The following is a 20496-nucleotide window of genomic DNA, read 5'->3' on the forward strand; positions in this document are numbered from 1 at the left end:
GTTTTATAAACGTACAGTGGATACCCCTAAATATATTTATTGCTTGTATTGTGATTTTCAAAGTCAGAGCAAAGCAAATGACTCGTTTGAAAATGGATTGAAATGTAGTGGTTTATATTTTGGAGGCGTCGCTTCCCATTTCCTGTCGGACGCTGCAGTACCGGAGGACCGACGCTAGGTGGCAGTAACACATTTTCTGATACCTTGTGAGCAGCTGAGCACCGCAGTGCAGCGTGCGAGCAAATCTGTCATGTAAACATTGACTTCAGCTGGTGTGGATTTATTAGCCCGCAGGTAAGTGTCAGCTACTTTTATATGTATTTTAAAAACGTCTGAATGAACGCGGACGGGCCTAACTACTACTTCCGGTTTATCTTCACCGAGCGGTTGATAAAAACGATGCAGCTCTGCAGTGTACATGCTAACGCTAGCTAGCTACGACTTGTAGCTAGCTGCCAAACTGATGTACAGCAGATTCAGTGAAGTAAACTGGATGTTTACAGCTTCCTCTCTTGTCAAGAAGACGAGTTAATGTCAGAATAAAACTTTTAACGAGCATGACTGCAATTCGGCGCGATACAAACAACTTAAAACTTTGAATTCAACAGAAAAAGAGGCGAGAAACATGCTGCAATAAACTGGATAGATGATTGACAGTACAGTAGTGAAATGATTCACGTGTCTTGGTGTAGATAGGCTGAGCTTTAACTAGAAGATGCGTTTGTTATAAGGCAAGACAAGAAAGGTACTCAAAGGATAGCAACACTATTCTGCAGCTGTCCTTGACCTCTGAGCTCCATGTAGCAGGGTGTAAATCAGGCTACTCCTGTGGTATTAACAGCATATTGATCTGTCATTCCAGCCCAGACCTACAAGGGAAATTTGATGTTGCTGTCGTCAGCATGGCCTCCAGCTTTGCTCCACCAAAACTGACTGACTTCATCCTCACAGAGAGGCTGGGCAGTGGTACCTATGCGACAGTCTACAAAGCCTACAGAAAGGTGAGTTTGTGGTGGAGTCAAGGGGAAACATCAGAGAAGTCTCAAAATGTATGTTTGATTTCAAGGTTCGACTCAGGTTACCTGAAAACTACTTGACGTTGCTCACAATACTTAATGACTACTACACTTTAATGAATGTGAAAGATATGAGCCATTATTGAATGTTTATACTTCAACATTGAGTGTATTAGTGCTCGTACTGTTACTATAAGTTCAGTCTGGTTTTTGTTTAAACTGAAAGTGAAAGTTGGAGGTTAGTTTATGATTGTCATTGCAGGGGGACAGTAGAGAGGTGGTGGCAGTGAAGGTGGTTGCGAAAAAGACTCTTAACAAGGCATCAACAGAAAACCTGCTCACAGAGATTGAGATGCTCAAGACGATGCGTCACCCTCATATAGTCCAGCTAAAAGACTTTCAGGTAAGCTTATTTATAGCTTTCAAATTTGAATTTTGAAAAAAAGCTTCCTCGGTCTTCCTTTGAATCTTTCCCTCCGTCTGAATGCTTCTCTTTCATCAGTGGGATGCTGAGAATATTTATCTGATCCTGGAGTGGTGTTCTGGTGGAGATCTCTCCCGCTTCATTCGCAGTCGCAGGATTTTGCCTGAGAGGGTGGCTCGACGCTTCCTGCAACAGATAGGTCAGTCATTACCTTATATCAAAGCATCTGAGGACAAGTTAGTTTTATTGATTTTTTTTTTTTTTGTTTCTAGGGAGTTTCAACACTTTTTTTATAGCCAAGCAAACATGAACATTGTCTGGAAAAATCGGTAGAACTCAGTTTTATGTTAGAAATACATACATATTATTATTTAGTGAAAGTTTCTGCTCAGTTCAAACTTAAGGACTGCATGGTGTGTGCTGAATTTAGTAATACTGTGTTTCTTTCATCTTTATCTTGTTGTATGTGTGTCTGTACAAACAGCCTGCGCCCTCCAATTTCTTAACGAGAGAAACATCTCACACCTGGACTTGAAACCCCAGAATATTCTGCTCAGCGGCTCTGTCCTCAAACTAGCAGGTGATCACGTGCCCACAACCAGTCAAACAATCAAGCAAACACATATGAATTTTGAATGTGGGTGAGATCATTTCAGCAACAGGCCAGACACCACACATTTTAAAAGTGTCATGTTTTTGTGCTGTGTTCTGTTTCTGTTTTTGTTCTGCAGACCAAAAAAATGTTACTTCTTTGTACCACAGGCTAAATGTTATTGTTTATGTTGTGTTACCATTATATTCTTAAGTTCTGCTGCAACCCATGGCTTTAAACAAACATTTGTATTTTAAACAGTTGGTAGTGCTGCACTGGAGTTTATGACGGTTAGGAGGATTGTATCCACTTGAATCTCTCACAGTGTTGTTTACATTCTGATTTGCTCTCAGATTTTGGTTTCGCCCAGTACATGTCACCATGGGATGAGCAGAGTGTCCTGAGAGGTTCTCCTCTTTACATGGCTCCTGAGATGGTGTGCCGACGCCAGTATGACTCCAGGGTAGATCTCTGGTCGGTAGGAGTCATTCTTTACGGTGAGTAATTTGTGTTCACCGTGTCATCTTTATTGAGTGCTGATGCCCTCCACATGAATTACACACTGCATCAGACAATCTGTAAATTGCATTGTAAAGTAAAGTGTAGTGTGTAAAGTGTAAAGTAATTCATAATGGAAAGAGCTCTTGTCATTGTCAGGCATGTCATTTGCAGATTGTTGGCAAATAATTTTTCAAGCATTTGAGGCATGCATACCCTCGATGCACAGTAGGTGCATTACTTTTGATTGTAAATACTCTGTAATCGCTGTTAATGATCCTTTTGGAATAGTCTTTTTAACATTGTTTGTGTGTCTGTAGAGGCACTGTTTGGACGAGCACCATTTGCATCGAGGTCATACGCTGAATTAGAGGAGAAGATCCGGAGTAACCAACCTATTGAGGTAATCTCTGAGCAACAAATGAGTTCCTCATTAGTGAATTGCCAGACTGAGACAGTTGGCAATCCTGCTGAAAAATACAAATGACTCACTGACTGCTCGCACTGGCGCTCTAAAATAGTGTTTCATTGTGCTACATATTTGTCATTTGATGAAAGCACATTTCAGGCTGCTCCCAATTTCAAATACTGTATTATGACTAGAGCAGGGGTCAGTAACTTTAACTATACATTGCAAGTCCTTCCTGTTTTTGTGAAAATGTACAAAATAAAAATGAGCCTACTTTGATAATAAATAAAACATAGAACGGAAGCATAGAGTTGAGAACAGTAAAAGTAAAAAGAAACACGGGATAGTTTCAATTACATTTGGACTAAAGTCCACTTTAAGTGTGAGGAAATCCGTCTTCTTTTTCTCAGACTTCTCAGACTGAAATCATAAAACACAACAATGTCAGCTCACAGTCATTCAATTCAATGACAAAACCACAACTTGATAGATCAGATACAATTTTGTGTGTGTAGGCTACACATTTTTACTGTCAGAGAATGTAAGAATCACTGTAGGCCTAAAAATAGTGATGATGATAAAAAAAAACATACATTATTCATTTCCATGTAAAATGCCAAAGCCACAGGGAGCCGCTGCAGAGGGACAAAAGAGCCGCATGCAGCTCCAGAGCCGCAGGTGGCTGAACCCCGGTCTAGAGTAACGACACCCTGTGAAGCAGCAGGGATTTTTTTCTTTTTTTTTTACATTAGTTGCTTTTTAGGAAAAAGGCTAGATGCCACCGCAACAAAAGTCATTGCATGAAGTGCTATATTTCATTCAGTGATTGTTTGAGTAACAGTAACACTACAGTACTACAACATGTCAGGGTGTCATCGTTTTTCAAAATAAAAGTAGATTAAATCATCCAAATGTACAAACACACATCACGTTACCTGGGAATAAGAGAACTTAAGAGAAATATTGAGTAGTCTTTAATGGCTGAAGCCAAAATGCAAGAATTAAAAACATTAAACTTCTTGTTAAATGTATGTTCTACCCTGCAGTCGTCCCCTCTAGAAAGCAAAGTGTGAATCACTTAGTGTGTCATTGATTATGTCCCTGTAACAGCATATAAAGAAAACACAGTACTGCTGATTATTGGGGGGGTTCTTCGCTGTATTTGTGATTTTTACCATTAAACCACTAGATGGCATGCTTCAGCCCTGCACCCTCATCCCACTCAGGGAGCTCAAACAGTGGACAAATAATGACATAATGCTCATCTCCAGTTTACTTTCTAAAATGTAAAGGAACAATCTTGGACACAAACGGATAAATAGAGTTTTCAGATGTTTCTAAACATGCCAATATGATAAATTCAGTTATGACCCTTTAATAAAAACAAACTGGTAATGTCTCATCTGTAATTCAGTCTTTTTAATGATCTCCTGTATGTGTAAAGAGACCATAATGAATATGGTTTAAAATGCTAATTAGATTAGAGTTTGGTCTTGAGGTAAATCTGTTGTAATTAAACAATTACTGATGTTCGGCACTTAAAAGTCATTGCTGTGTCTCTGTCCTGATTCGCTCACTGCACACACACACACACAAACACACACCAAATGTTAATTACCACACAGTGACAATAAAGGGTAACAGTACTTTTAATGATGGAGGGCTTTCAGAACACTTGAATTCTTGTGTCAGACACTGGTCCTGAGCTCAATGGATTGCATTAGTTTGTGGTCCATTACCCGGGGATTCACATCGAGAGTTTTAAGGTCATCTTTTGATGAAAAGTAGTGATGTGAAACTGGAAGGTCTCTGGCAACAATCTGCTGTCCCTTTCCCTTGGATTGTCCTGCGGATCGAGTGTAACATAATAAGGTCGTGTTTTGTGCATCAGCTCCCTCCCGGGGCCAGGGTATCCAAGGACTGCAGAGACCTTCTGTTGCGGCTGCTGGAGAGAAATCCAGATGTCCGGATCACCTTTGCAGAGTTCTTCACCCACCCTTTTGTGGATTTGGAGCACATGCCGAGCGCAGAGAGCCTAGTGAGAGCGGTAAGAGAAGAAAGGGGAAATATGTGCTGGCATGTGTGTGTGTGTGTGTCTACCCTAGATGACCATGAATAATGCGTGTGTGATTGACTGAGCACATGTACACATGTGCTTGGTAGGTTTGTGCTCATGCCTGCCCCACATGTTCCTTCACGCATGACTCTGCACGCATGCATAAGCAATGGAGAGCCGCAGCAGTTTGCATTCAGTGATGCCAGTTCCCATCTCCTCTTTTCAGAAAGGACTGGTCCTGCAGGCCGTTCAGAAGGACCAGGAAGGGGAGAGGTCCGCTGCTCTCTCCCTTTACTGCAGTGCCCTTGAGCACTTTGTCCCCGCTATTCACTGTAAGAGCAACAACCACACTCATATCCTGTCTGTGGCTTAAGCCGCCTTAACAATGCACCGCCTTTGTTCCAGTGCAATAAACTAGGCAAAGTAAACGCACTTAATGTAAAACCAAAACACCTCTTCTCTCCCTCCTCTGCAGTCGAGACGGACCGACAACGTAAAGATGCCCTCAGGCTGAAGGTAGGCCTGAAAACACTTTACTTTCTATTTTCAGTTGCTGTCTTTTTTTTTAATACTCCAGTGACTTTCACTTGGAATGAATTCTCCTCTATGAATACCATATGGTGGGGATGGAGAGCATATGGCGTAGTTGACATGATTAAGTTGAGTCAATGTAAGAGGACTTCCCACAGGTCAGCCAGTATGTGTCCAGAGCCGAGGAGCTGAAAGCCTTGGTGGCCTCAGACAACAGACTGAGCTTTGAGGAGGCCCGGACCTCCAGGGATGTCCTCCGAGGTAATGAACCCAGCTCAGTGCAGAGGCAGGGCCGCTGTATGTCAGCAATAACCTCGCCTGGTGAGGTGTATGATAGGGCAACTAAAAGTAAAGCGGTGTGTGTTTTTGAACTTGGTTTTAATCAAATACATTAAACATTAATACAGATCCAGTATTTTCCCCATCTGGTTATTATTCTTGTAATGGAAAATTGCATGAAACCGCTGTACATAAGAAAGTAAAGATGTTTTATTCTTTCTACTTCTTCTTTAATGATCCCCGTGAGGGGAAAACTTAATTTCCTTCCCCCTGCCTCAGAGGTCAGCTACAGAATGGCAGCTCTGGGCCTCTGAAGGATTTTGTATTTTGCTCAAGGACACTTGTGCTCAATTACCCCGGAAATAAATATTATGAAATCTTAAGTATTTTAAGTCTACAATACTGGAGTCTACAGTTGCAGGATGGGACATGATGATTACAAAATGTTGCAAATTTTCTCATCGAGTGCATCTTTTTTTTGTATGTTTAGACTGAGAGACAGCAGTAAAATAGTGATTTTTGTTTTCTTCCCACTCAAGAAATGTCTCGAGACCAACCGCGACTCCTGGCTGCGCTGGAGCTGGCCTCGACTGCCAGCACTAAGGTATGAAGGGGTCACTGCTGGATGATGACACGGCTAAAGAGATGGAAATAAAAGCAGGGTGAAACAGACGTAATACAACAGAGATACACAAACACAAAGCAAGACACAAATCAAAACCGCATCTTTTAAGCTCACTGGTGAACCAAAAACATCTGTTTTTCTGTGTTGCTGGTCTGATAATGTGTCAGCTGTACAGACTTTTTTATTTTTGTGTGTCTCTGCTGTATACAGCCTAAAATAAGTAAAATAAGGAATAATAAATAAACAAATTTTGCTTACAGAGTAGACCAAGAGTTGCAAGCTAACTCCCACACACTGTCTAACAAAATTACATGTATTTGCAGTACTTCAGTACTAGACCTTCATCAGGCAGGGTTCATCTGTTTGCCTGATGAAGGATTAATATCCAAACATCACAAATTAATGTATTTCTGCAAGTTAAACAGTGTGCGGGTTTGCTTGCAGCTCTTGGTGTACTCGTCCCTCTCCTACGCTCCTGGCTCATGAAATAGATGTGCTAAGAATTTTTCTGTTGTGAAAGCTAATAACTGAAATAACTGAACTGTGCAAAGTACCAGGGTGGCCCAAGTGGCTCGGCAGCCAGATATAAAGAACTAGTTGTTTTGCCTCATTTTCAATGTTTCATTATAGGAGGAGAGTGGATTGGATGATCATGAGGCTCTGGATGTGTACCAACAGTGCCTCGGAGAGCTTCTGTTGGCGCTAGCAGGTAGATAAACTCCTTTCTTTCCAGCCAAGATGGCTTTGCTCAATTATCCTGTGTTACCGCTGTTGGCGACTGAACCACTGAACTCCAAGGTTTAAGTGCCTTGCTCAAGGACATCTGGCAATAGTGGGTGACTGAGGAAGAAATTCAAACCTTATTGTAGTCCCACATCAGATACTTCTAATGTATTCACCTCAGCAGCTGTGAGTGTTTACACACATTCGTTGCTAAACAGAGAAAGAAAGTTTGTTCTGTTTTCTGCAGAATAACAAAAAGTCATTCATAAAAGCAGATGGGCATAAAAAGGCACATAAAGTGAATGAGAGAGTGGATACAATGAGCAGGCTGTGAGAGAAGTGAATTCAAAGTTGAGGGAACAGCCAGAACCTGAGACAGGTCAAGAAGTGGCTGAACAAAGACAATGATTCTCAAGGGAAAGACTGGAAAAGTGACAAAAATGACTTGGACAGAGAGTAAAGATGTAGAGATACTTAAAGCGAGACGTAACTGGAAACAGAAAAGAGAAACTTTGAGGGAGATCGATATAAAAAGACTCTCTGAGAGTCTGAAAGGGATGGAAAACAACTTGGAGAAAGTGATTTAGAAAGAGTCAAAGACGAACTGACAGAGACGGAGTGAAGCAATAGACTTGGAGAGAGACGGGGACACTTAATAAGCGACAGACAGACAAACAGACAGAGGAACTACAGAAGAGACTCCAGCGACTCCCTCTGCGGCCTGGCGTCCATTAGGCCCGGCTCATGAGCTCATCTGGAAGATCGGCCTAATGGAAGAGGTGGGATAGAGTGATCCAGATGTGGCTTTGAGCCGCGATCAGACCCGGTGCCAGCACCCTGTGTGTGGTATGAGGGCCCGGGCCATCTGCTTCCCATTCAGACAGCACACTTCGCTTCTTTGTGTTATTACGCACTAGAATCAAATGAAAACTATTAACAAGTGCTCTAATCATCCAGATATTGAAAATTCGCCGAGGACAAAAACACAGCTAACAGTTACATTTACTGTATATGTCAGTGCTTTTTTACATGCGTTAAGCAGAACTTCGTCTCGTCATCGGATCAATAGTGTACAATGTGCCGGTCCAACTAATCCCATGCCATCCTAACCGGCCTCTCTCTGCAGTGTCAGGGAGCCACGTTGTGTGGCACAGCAGACACCACCAGAGGGATTGTGGGGAGAAAACATTGGTTCTTTGTTTGGCTAAGAGCTCTTTGTTGCACAGCCTCCCAACATGCCTTGCCACCAGAGAGCTCTCCACCTCCTCCTCCTCCTCCTCCTCCTCTCTGTCACTCTCGCCTCCAGGACGACTCACTGTGAAAACACTGGCCTACATTAGAGCCATTTCCACCCTTGCGCCTCCAGTCTACATGCTTGCGAAATCCAATCTAGTAGTTGACCTCCTCTTGAACAAACAAGGTGATGAGGTAGTGGACTTTTCTTTTTTTTCCCTGTCCTCATTATTCTCTATCTTTTTTTTTCTCTTTCTCGTGAGCCAGCCGAGCCCCAGGGCCGCAGGAAAGAGCTGCTCCACGGTGAGGTGAGTAGGCGAGGGAGGGCTTCTGGTTGAGTGCTCACGGTAGGAACGACTATCTGTCACCTCCAACTAGCCCTCAGCTGATCACCTAGCACAGTGGCACTCCATCACATGACCCACGAGCCTCTTTCCAGCACTCACATGTGTATGTTTTTAGTGGTGAAGGCCAAATAACACAATCCATCACCTATAGCACTGTTACATACAAATAAATCACTGTCCACTTTATAATTGGATACTTAAAGCGGCTATAATATTTTTTCTTTCTATCAACAAGGGCTCACATGACCACTTGTATGGGAAAAGATTGTTTTTATAGCATCTTTCAGCTCATTTGTTTGGTTTTACAGTCAACAACTTTTTACTTTCACTGCTCTCATTAGCATTGTTTTCAGCTGAAGCAGGCAGCGCTTTTTTTTTTAGCAAAATAGCTATACAAACCAACTGTACACTCCCCGCATAGCAGCAAATGACAGACAGACAAAGTTAGCGACTTGTTGGTGAACATAGCGCAGCATTTAGCAGCTAAATACCCAGATATTTACCTCAGGAGTTGGTAGAAACCAAAAAAAAAGGTGCTAAATCGATCGGTACGCTGGCTGACGCTGGCGTTTAAATATTTCTCCTTCCGTCTTTGTTCAAGCAGCACTCAAACATCATTCAGTTGGTGTTTAGTTTGAAGGATAAGATGAGATGGAAGTTTGTTAATCCTGAAGGAAATTGTTGTGCCAGAGATTGCTACAAAAATATACAGTATAATAGAAAACAAAACAAAAACAACCAGCGGGTTCCTGCGTCAGGGTCACACGCTGGGTCCAGTTTAAGACAATAGAGAGTATTAAATATGAGTGAAACATACAAAAATCAAAACAAAAAGTGTTTGAGGAGGTAAATGCAAAAAACAGTGCCTGATAAGATAACAATAGAAGTAACATGAGTATAAGCGTGAACTAAAAATGAACTAAAATAGATATTATCCCCCACAGAAGGACAGACTGAAGTTAAAGATGTAAAAGACACTAGGACAAAAAGCAAAGGCAAACTCATGTACTGCCAAGAAGGGAGTTTGTGGCTTTTGAGTTCCAATCAATGAATTAAATAAATGATAACAATAATAATCAACTTTAATAAAAACCAACAAAGACCGTCTGTTGACCTTCTCTTGTCTTATTGCACTAATGAGACCTTTGTAGACGACATACATGCTTTTGGACACCAGCCTGAACATACTTACGTAAACCCGACATTTTGATGGTCTGCTACATTCGCTGGCTCTGACTTTCTGGAATCAACATCCTGAATACGTTGCATTGATATTAAGCGTTGACAAACACATGCAAAGGACGTGTGCAAGTCTATTATTAATTCTCCAAGCTCTTGTGTTTTTGTGTATTGTTTAGCCAGCAACCGAGCCAACAAACAGACAACAGTATTTCACCAACAAACCCCAGAAGGGGGGAAGGGGGTTTGAGGGGGCCTCATAGACCTCCCCATTTGAAGTTTTATGGGTGCTTGTCTTAAGTAAATTCAGATGCGGCTGTAATAATCTAACACAGCATTAGAGAGGCGGGGGTGGGGGATACGATCGAAAGCATGTGTGTATGTGAGAACCCAAAGAGCCAACACATGCTGCCATGACTGGCCTCCATGTGCGTTCATATCTACTGTCGAGCCCTCTTTCAAAAACGGTAATTCAATACCCCGACTTCTCGTTGGCTTTGATCTATCGGGTGTTGTTCATGTTCTGTCATCATGGCTGAAATACGTGAGGTCACGCTGACCTGTGACCTGTGTTTCACTACCTGTACCTGTAAAACTCTGCAAGTTATCAATAAGTCCCATGAATCATCCTCACCCGGGCAGATTTCCTCATTTCCTTTATTGTACTTGACTTACTGATTAAAGGGATTGGTGATGAAAGTGCTGTGGCTAACTGAGGTTGGGGTCAGGGCTGAATCCTGAAAACCTGTGGTCAGAATGAGTATTTACTGCAACAGACTGATGTTTTAAAGGGAAATTATGAAGCCATCAGTTTAGGTCTCCCATGATTACGACCCTCAGATGTTACTGCAGCGATACCCACGAGGCCTTGCTGTGTGCTGTGACCTAGTGGTGATACAACTAGGTATGAGGTGCAGCCAAAAACCTTGACGATCACCAGAGGACTGATTACCACAGTAAAGAGCAGCCTCAAGCATCTGATGACAGCAGTTACTGCGAGCACATGTGCACCATATGAAATGTTTTCATAAAGTAACAGAAAGAGCAAGAAGCACATCAGCAGAGCCGATCGGTTTAATCTGATTTTAACAGGGAGTTTACGTCTCCACGCATCTTAAAGTCATTTCGTTTCCTGCTGCAAAAACACGCCGCAGTTTACAGTAAACAAGCGCACAGCTCAGAAAACACATCTGGTTATTCAAAGCTCTAAACAAAAGGGAAAATTTGCATCATCCTCTGATTAAACGGCAGAAGCCCTGGAAGTGATTTTTAATGATAATGCCTTGCTTGCAACTATTTGTTTTTAATGCCATTATCTTTAGATCAGAAGTTAAGTATTTCATTATCTGGAGAAAACAAGCTTTTATATCTTGAGATAATAAACCCGTTACGATGAGAAGCAAAACGTTGTTTCCTCTTATTACTAACAATGTATCAGAGGGCAGGAGTGTGTTTGCCAGCATGCATACATGGCGTCTTGACATTTGTAGCAACTGATTTAAACTGAAAATGTCGAATCAAGTCGTAGATATTATTGATGAACACGTCAGACTTTATTTCAATCAAAGTCAAACACAGCTGGAGATTGTATCGTCTTTCTGTTGGAGATCAAATTCAGATCAGTCATTCAAGGAGAAGTCGTTTATCTTGTGATACATAAGATCATTATTCAGAAATCGGCCTAAATCAGAGATAATGAGATAAATGAACCTGATATCATGAGAAACAAGATAACGAGGCATTGAGAAAATAATTGCAAACACAGCCGGTCTTGGTTTGTACGTAATATTTATTTACTTCTTTAAAACAGTTTGACCTTTTTAAATTCACACTAAAAAAACACTAATCCCTCTTTATAGTTAGCTTAAAATGCATGGTGGTCATAATAATCTCCCATCAATTCAAAAACCTTTATCGGCACTTAACTTTCTTTCATGCTCTCAGTGACGATGCCAACATGCAGGTATAATGATGACCATGCTCATCCATTAGTTTAGTGTGCAGCTTATAAAGACTGAAAACAAAGTGAAGCTGAGGCTGATGGGAATCTTATTAGTTTTGCATGTATTTGGTCAAATTTTAGCTAATAATGGCACTAAATGAAAAGTTAAGGGATCAAAAAAATGTCATTGCAATCCATCCAAAAGGATCATTTCACAGAAAACAATGTCTATATGGTCCATCGTCTGCCCTTCAATCGTTATAGCTGAGATATGTCAGCCCGGACCAAAATGGTGGGCCGACCAGGCTAAGAAACATCATCAGAACAATCAGTATATCACCAAAATACTGTATGAAAGCGCGTTTGTGTTCAAACTGAAAATTGTAATTACATGTGTTGCAATTTTATCTCTCTCACTAGATTAAAAGTCTCATGAGCAGAGCTGAATACATCAAGAAGAACATCAAGGTAAGCATGAAGTCCTTCCTTTCACATCTTCAATTATATATTCACTTCTAAATGACTGGAACCTAAAACTTTGATGATGTTGCTCAGTGAAGATGCACCATCTAAACACCTGTTTTTTTGTCCCTGTATCTGTATTTGTTGTTACTTTACTACGTTACTTTATTTCTCAGATGCAGGAGACTCAGAGGGACGTGTCTCTGGATCGAGAACCTCTTGCAGACTCTGTCAGAAGCTGTGAGTATCCTTGCTGGTGTACTTTTTTGAAAGCTTTGGTTTTTTTGAGAACCTTGCAGCCAGGCTGATAAGTGACTTTATGGAGGTTTTGTTATGGGCTTAAGCGAGAATAGCCGCCTAAAGATGTAATGAAATGTCTTTTCATTAAAGGTTTTTTTTTTCCAACCAGTAAAATATGAGCCATTCTCTTGCTGCGCTGGCCACCCCGCAGGACTGTCTGGCTCTTTGATTTCATTTCAGTGGAGCCCTGGGCCGCTCTGTCCTCTGCCCTCTTGTAAAGCCTACCTTGTGAAAATGAGACTTGGTGCTAGCAAAGAGTTGCCCTCCTAACACACAAACACCAGAAATAACGAGAGCACACACACACATAAACTTCATTCCTCTCCCAGACTCACATGTAACATATAACATTTAATATACTGGAACTTATCTGTTTGAATACTGTAGCAATATATTATTAATGTAGGTTACATTTTAATATATATGAACATCGCGAGCTCTAACCTATATACCTACAGCCTAACTCCTAGTATTTTCTGGGCTGAGCTCCTGGATGGATAGTGGATACCTAAAGCCGAGACAATATCCTGTCCTCAGCAAGAAATTCCTGGGGAATTATGAATAAAAAAAAAAAAAACCTGGGGATGGGGGAAGGGCACCAGTGACTCTGGAGGGCTGCTCAAGTTACATGAAGAACGTGGCTTCGTACTCTGCTGCTGTTATTTTAATAAAACCACTCTGCAGTCAGCCACACTAGCTGGCACCGGTCCAACAGCAACTGTACGAGAGAGGGTCGCAGCAACGCCCAAGTCTGTCTGCTGACCTTAGACTACACCAAAACAAGCAGCAGAGTTCTGCTGAGAACCATCTCGCTGTAACCCACAGACTTGTTGTCCACCTAAACACTAAACCCTTACAGACCTAGATTAACATCAGTGAGCGGGCCTGACAGGTTGTTCCATGGTGGTAAAGTGCAACGCTCATACTTTACATTATGTTATAAATGCTGTTGGTGCATTCTCCGTAATCTGCGTATAGTTAGCGAAGTTTTTCATTTCAAAATAGGCGTTACCAGTCGATTGCGTTGACGTAACCACAGCGGTTATGAAGTAGAGCATGGGTTTAGTCAGCAGAGGTACAGGTACCGGTGTTGGGCGCAGATTATTTAGTGTGTGAGGGGTTTAGATCCAGTTTTAAGCCTCCTGAACTGCTCACAGGCTCATCAGGGCCACCCCGATAATATCAAGCACGTTTCATATGGCCATTAAACACGGCCAGACAGACAGAGACTCCTTTCTTTATAGTTAAATGTAGTGAGTAAACCCCAATGATTGACAGGCTGGATGCTAGTATATACATATTAGAAGGTTTAAAAGGAGCCAACACAACAACTTGTATATTTATTATTCTGATTATATACAATTTTGAGAATGTTTAGATCAAGATTTTACTCTCCTTTTAGACGTTAAAGTGTCCAAAACAAATGTGTAAACTATGATTCTGTGTAATCCTGAAGGCAGCAGCAGACAGGCGGTCTTTGTGGATGACTGATGGCGTTGCTTGCCTTTTATTATTTGAAATACAGCCGGAGATTAGTGTTGCAGTCTTGGAAAAAGTGAAACCTAACACACATCAATCATTTCTGTTTTCTCAGCGTGCTGTTTGCAGTAAGCTCGACGGCCACCGTGGGAACCGGCTGTCACGCCCCGACATGGCATCAGACTGCCTGTCAGTGTTCAGCTCGGACACAGAGCCTTCACCTCACCGGGGTTTCTGCTCGGGGGCCAAATCAAACCTGCATCGCACCTCACTCTAACCAACTCAGAGCGCTGTCCGGGTGGGATATTACAGCTGCCAGCCAAGTGTGGTCAATGTTCTGGTTGTTACTGGAAGGTTGATGATTTGGCAGCCTGAGAACTTTGTGTTTATTCTTTCTCAGCAAAAAAAAAAAGGAAAAGAAACATCGAAATACTGAAAGTAGCTCTTGAATTTTGGATTTGCACACGGGTGAATGTGAAAGTTAGTTCCCTGCTCCTTACACTGCCTCAAATCCCTCCTCCTGACACACCATTCATATGTAAATGCCGGACAGCTTGTATGACAATACCACACTGTCATGGTAAACGAGTTAAACTGAGACTGTTCGCATGTATTGCAGCAAAACATTCAACAGTGTCTCAACAGCTCAAGAACTGTGAAAACCTGAAAATACAATCAAATGTGAACGGTGACACGAAGAAGCATCGCATCAGTTTTGAACTGTAGTATTAAATGAATTATATCGAGGCCTCTGCAAACATGCACATTCTCCCTCTGCCCCCCTTCCCACTGCCTTTACTGTGGGTCAACCGCAGCCTCACCATGCTCTCTCCGCTGATGGAGCCCTCTCCACCACTATGAGGGGAAAACTGGAGAGGTGCGGCCTCTGCCTTATTTACACTAGACTCGCATTTTCTTAGGTTTGGCACTGGCTGGGTATCTGAGGGATACAGTGAGCTGTGGCGCTCAAGCAAAGCCTTCATAACTGGGCCTCTGTGAAACGGTAAAAAGCTTAATAGTCAGTGGCAGGCCGATAATCCTCGCTGTTGTAGGTCTGCACAGACTGTTTTGATTTCAAACAGGTAAAAGCGCTTGAATACTCCAAAAGGGAGCTTTACTTTGTGAATATACAGTAGATCTGCTGGAGAAAGGACCTGAAACAGGAGTTAAAAGAGGATAATTATCATATACATATGTATGCTGGCAAGATTTCCACACTGCTGTGTTTTATTTTTTATTTGAATGTTTATACAGCTGTGATTTTTATATTTTGTGTATTTATTAAATGAGAAATTTAGTGGAAAATAAAATGGTAATCTCTGAAATCTGTGTAGTCTGGACGTTTTGTCAGCGGCACAAGGCAAACGCTCCTCTTTTCAGAACCTTTTGTGAAAGATTTATGTGTCGCTGTGGGAGCACCGCTGCTGGTCCTCGGCCATCGTCATCATCTGGAAGGCCGCTCTGCAGGAACAGCTGGCTCACGTCCACAAGGGGAGGAGAGAGGAAGCGTGCATGGGAAAGTAAGGACATTGGATAATTACATGATTCATATAGAAGTCTGAAAAATGTGGATGCTGAATTTGAAAATTCCCAGAGCTCAAAAATACACAAAGAAATGATTACAAGTAAATTATCCTTCTTCCGTTGATTGCCCACGTCTCCTCTGCCATGCATGATGGATTCCAGCTCTTTTTACAAGAATAGGATCGTTGCACTACGGCGTCTGCACTCATTGCAGGTTTTTTCCACACGAGAGAAAAGTAACCTGAAGTGTAAATTAAGCTTTTCAGAAAGCTGGACCGTTTTAGAAAGATGGAGGAACACTGGATTAGTGCCACCTGTGAAAACAGTTGTGGTACTGGAGCTTTTCCAAGTCTGAGTAAATAACCTTGATGATGTCATAGTCGGGGTGGGATATTGAGATATGCTAAACCAGCTAGCCCCGGCCAGTACCGGTCTAACATTCCTGTGCTAGTGGTGTAAACACCAACACTCCTCTGGTGCTCTGAGCACCCAGTCTGGACCACTAGATGCACGGCTAACTGAGCTAACAGCAGCTACAGTTAGCAGTTAATCTTGTGATACGCTGCCCCCCTATTTGTTTTGAGTATGAATTCAACAGGCGGTCGTTTCTTACATATTGCACCTTGTAATTATGGATCATTACAAATACATTGTTTTAAAAGAAGCAAGTACACAGTGACAAAAAGTAAATCATGTATAGAAATTTAAAAATCTTATCAATCATATCAAAGTCCTCTGAATCGCACAAATTCAGAACAGAAAGCCTGTGTTTTGGAGTTTGACAGATGTGGATGTTAGCCTGGCAGTTGTCTACTGAAAGATGCATTAGGGGAAATGTAGGAAATGGTGTTTTTGGAGTTTGACCTAGGAGTTAAAAGTCAGGATATCTCAGCCTCTGCCACTTCTTTTTTAAATCTGTTTCTCATGACTCCCTCAACTTTATGGAGGTGCAGGACTAAATCCGTCTGGAGCAGCTCTTTAAAATAATGACTCAAAAGATGTTAAAATCTTTGGAAAGTCATCAATGAACTCGGGGAAACTAGCTAGTTCTCTTAAAAGCCGTGAAATACAGAGCGCGGCTGTAGTTGCTTCAGGTTTAACAAGTGGTTTTCAGATCTGCCCAGGACTCACAGTAATGTTTGCTTTCTGCCCTACCAGCTGGTTAATCACATTCACCTGGCACGCCAGGTGTAAATCACTCCCAGACTGTATGGTTAGAACAGAGAGCAGCGTGGCCCCCCGAGTCCCGGAGCAACAGGATGGAGAACCACCGGGTGCTGCGTTTGTGGCTGCGGAGGGAGGGGGGGGGGGGGTTCTAATTGGCTTACGTAGCCCGTGGTGTTGGCTCGGCTTCATCGCTTTAATCATGACACGAGCACGTCGCTGCCAGGAAAACTGTGGATGCAATTTTGACCCTTGTGCTAGCTTTGTTGCTTGTTTGTGGGAGTTCTGCCAATTTATATTACCCCTTTAAAAAAATGCAGAGAACATCTTTACAGTAATGCAACCCAGAGAGGAAGATTGTGAAATGGAAACGTTAACCCCCCCCACACACACACCAGTCTCCTTTCCCTAACCACAACCTACGGCATTGTGGCTTTAATTGGCCTCCATTTCGCTGCAGCTCCAACAACACTCCCGAGCTCCCACTCTCTCTTTTTTGGCTCTGTTGATACTGTTAATGGGACAGGAGTCGAGTCGTATTGGCATCAACGTCACCCGTAAAGAGGGGTCTCTATGTTGTAGACCTTATGGGACCTGGGTGCCCTTGACTCCAGCGCCCCCCCCCCCCCTGCACTGAAAACACAGAGCAGGTCGGGCCATTCACCGTGGAGCGATGGTTATCATGAATGGAACATTGTACCTACGAGAGACAAGAGCCTCCTAAATCCCCGGGTCACTCCCACTTTGGAGCGATGAAGACAGAGGTGGGGGTCGGGGGTTTGTTTCAGAGAAATGTTGAATAAAGATAATTTAGAAAATGGGCTCCGGCACAGTGCTGCCTCTGTCCCCCCCCCCCCTCGTTTCCCTGCACACACACACTCAACTCCCCGAGGCTGCTCTGCTCATGTTTGTTTTGATTTTGCTCCCAGAATCGGGGCAGGGGGTTTAGAGGGGACGGGGTGGTTCTGTTGGAGGGACTTAAAGATGCATGGCAATGGATAAGACAGATCAGACCAAAGACAGTCTCGCTAAATGAGAGGGAGGCATGCTACAGTGTGACTGCAGGCCACTTTGTGTCTCTATCGCCCTGTTTTTTATGACACAATAGACAGTTGGACGAGCTCTGGGATTCCTGTGGTTAACGAAAAATCAGGAGAAGCTGTTGCAGGATCTCTCCCCGGGCTGGGAGATGGTGAAATTTTCCACCTGTAACTCAACAAACTTCTCATAACTCATCACATGTAGGTCTACTTTGTCACGCAAGGCTGGGGACAAATATGGGTCATGGAAATATGTTGCTTCATAATTCTTTTCACTCAGTTAGTTTAGTCTTTTCCTTCTTGTGTTTCTTCAGTTTGTTCATTTCCTAGTCTTGCCACTGCGCTTTCGTACCTTTTGGACGTGACTAAAGCTACATTTGCAGAACAGGTGCACTCACACCTAACGCTAAATGACTCTTTTACAGTTTGTTAATGACTTGTAAATACCAAAGTAAGTGTGGAACAAGCCCCAAATGGTTCCCTGCTCTGAAAACAGTCGGTTTATTACGGTTTTGGTCATTAGCAAAGGATTGTGAATATACTGCAGAGTGCATAAATCTGTCTTATACCGGCTCGGTCTGATCAAGTGACATGTTTTCATTGACTGTCTCTCTGCCTTTTTCTTCTAAAACTCATGGTGGTCTAATTACAACTTCAGCCTAAATTGTAAGCAGAATCCTCATTTGTCTCTTTGCTCCAGTGAGGATTTATTGCGCAACGACCAGACACTTAACATTCCTCTCCAGGTTTCAGTTACACTGACCTAATCCCTCAAATATTAGACGGTGAAACACATACGGTGCTTACCTTGGAGCCGCTCGCTAGACTTGTGAATGACATTTTCAGACTATAAACTCTACTTTTGGCTTTGGGATACTGAATATAGCACCTCTTTTAAAAATCTAACATATAACGTACCACATCTTTTGGTCTTGTCCCATCTCGCAGCAATAATGAGTTCACTTGTCTCTCGCTCTTCTTAGGAAACTTACCCAAGGACCTGGGTATCTGACATAAGGATATCCTGTGATTCACTTGCAGGTTTAGACAAATGTCTTGCAAGATGTGTGTTGATTTCCCAGTTAATTTACACCTTTCCTAATTGTATTACATCAAACAGTAATGCTAACGTTAGCCGTTGTGAAATGGAAGCTAATCGGAGATCAAACCTGTGGTTTTTCCTTGAAATACGGTCTGATTTCCCTCGGGACTGAACGATTCATTGTCTTTACAGCTGCTAATCAATCAGTTATACGACTGAAAATAAAGTATAAAGAAGGCAACATATAAATCTAATATGGGGAAGTGTTGCTGCACTAAAACCCAGCTTCAAAATGTCAACTTTTTAATAATTTTTAAAAATAAACTCAGGTTAACAACGTCCTCAAATGACCTATACAGCCTATTTTGGGGTATTTTGGGTTGAGGACCGTGTGGCGAGTATAGTAGATTATAGACAGTACTTCCCAAGCACCACTGAAGCAAACATATACCTCTTTAAATATGTCATTAAACATATTCATGGGGTCATGAAAAGTTGCCCAGAACCAAAAGACTTTCAGTTGATGCAGAAAAAAAGGGCTGAGACCAGAGAGATGTGATTTTCTCTCACAGTGACGGGATTTCAAATCGAGACACTTTCTTGATCCCATCATTTTCTTTCTGAGAACAAATCACTTCAGTACACAACTTTAACTCATAAACATTTTTTATTATAAAACTCACCCTCCCACATTTTAAGACACTGCACTGAACTGTTTACTGCTGCGTTCCCACGAGATGAGATGAACAATTGAAAAAACTAAATCCCGTCAGGCTTTTTGTGGGCAAAAATCTGAGCTACGTTCGTGTGTTCATATATTGCATTGAATGCAAGTGACGGTGGGCAGACGCTGGCTTATTTTACTGCATATAATCGTAAAATATATACACATTCTTCATATTCTAGCTTCATAATTTAACATTCATCGAGACTTCAAAACAAAAAAGATTAGTTTTGACACAATTTCAAGTGGCGAAGACACAAAATGGCAGATTCATTACAGGTGATGAAACAGAAACATTGTTTTTTGCTTTCCCTTTGTGCTAAAAACAGCTTAATGTGGAGCAGTGGAGGAAGACGTGTGACTTAAAGACTGCATGGGCGACAGGTGTGGACCTTCAGACAGGTAATCCTGTTCACTAAGTAGCTGTACAGTGATGCATTCTTCTGAAATACTCTCAAAAAATACCATAAAAAGACTTTTAAGTTAAATTTCTGAAGAGAAAGAACATCAGGAATATGTGAACTGAACTTCATCTCTTGTTTGAGTTAGTTTGAGTTTCTTAAGAAAGCACTTAGTGATGATCCTGCGTGTTAAAGCGCTCTACATGTAGCCTACAATCTCAACACTGTGTGACACAAAGTTATTAACACACATTCACCCACGTTTAACCGTTTATACCAGACAACTGAGCAGTAAACTGTTTCCTGTTCACATTGTTGTGACACTGTTGTTTTCACTAATCAGATCACGACCTGGTGTCTGTTGCTGCGATCTTTAAAGGGGCATTACGTAAGAAGTTTAGTTAAAATACTGAACAGACTGTAAATAAAGGGCAGCTTTGTGTTGCGGAGTAATGAAGTTAGCACGCTAACCAGCTAGCCCCGACCGGTCCTGGTCCAAAGCTCCT

At 42.1% G+C, this 20496-nt stretch overlaps 1 protein-coding gene across 1 annotated transcript; it reads left to right on the forward strand.

The window, feature by feature from the left end:
• Window positions 1-221: 221 nt before the first annotated feature.
• Window positions 222-14517, forward strand: ulk3 (unc-51 like kinase 3). Its single transcript, XM_073465236.1, has 17 exons — window positions 222-294; window positions 863-1001; window positions 1279-1419; window positions 1519-1639; window positions 1925-2020; window positions 2386-2529; window positions 2851-2933; window positions 4831-4986; window positions 5222-5327; window positions 5471-5511; window positions 5685-5787; window positions 6345-6409; window positions 7061-7139; window positions 8654-8694; window positions 12275-12322; window positions 12493-12556; window positions 14211-14517. Exons 2-17 carry the CDS (start codon window positions 903-905, stop codon window positions 14225-14227), a joined length of 1404 nt encoding a protein of 467 aa, XP_073321337.1. The 5' UTR covers window positions 222-294; window positions 863-902; the 3' UTR covers window positions 14228-14517.
• The last annotated feature ends 5979 nt before the right edge of the window (window positions 14518-20496 follow it).

The sequence above is a fragment of the Pagrus major genome, chromosome 4 (assembly GCF_040436345.1).
Source record: "Pagrus major chromosome 4, Pma_NU_1.0".
Classification (NCBI taxonomy): domain Eukaryota; kingdom Metazoa; phylum Chordata; class Actinopteri; order Spariformes; family Sparidae; genus Pagrus; species Pagrus major.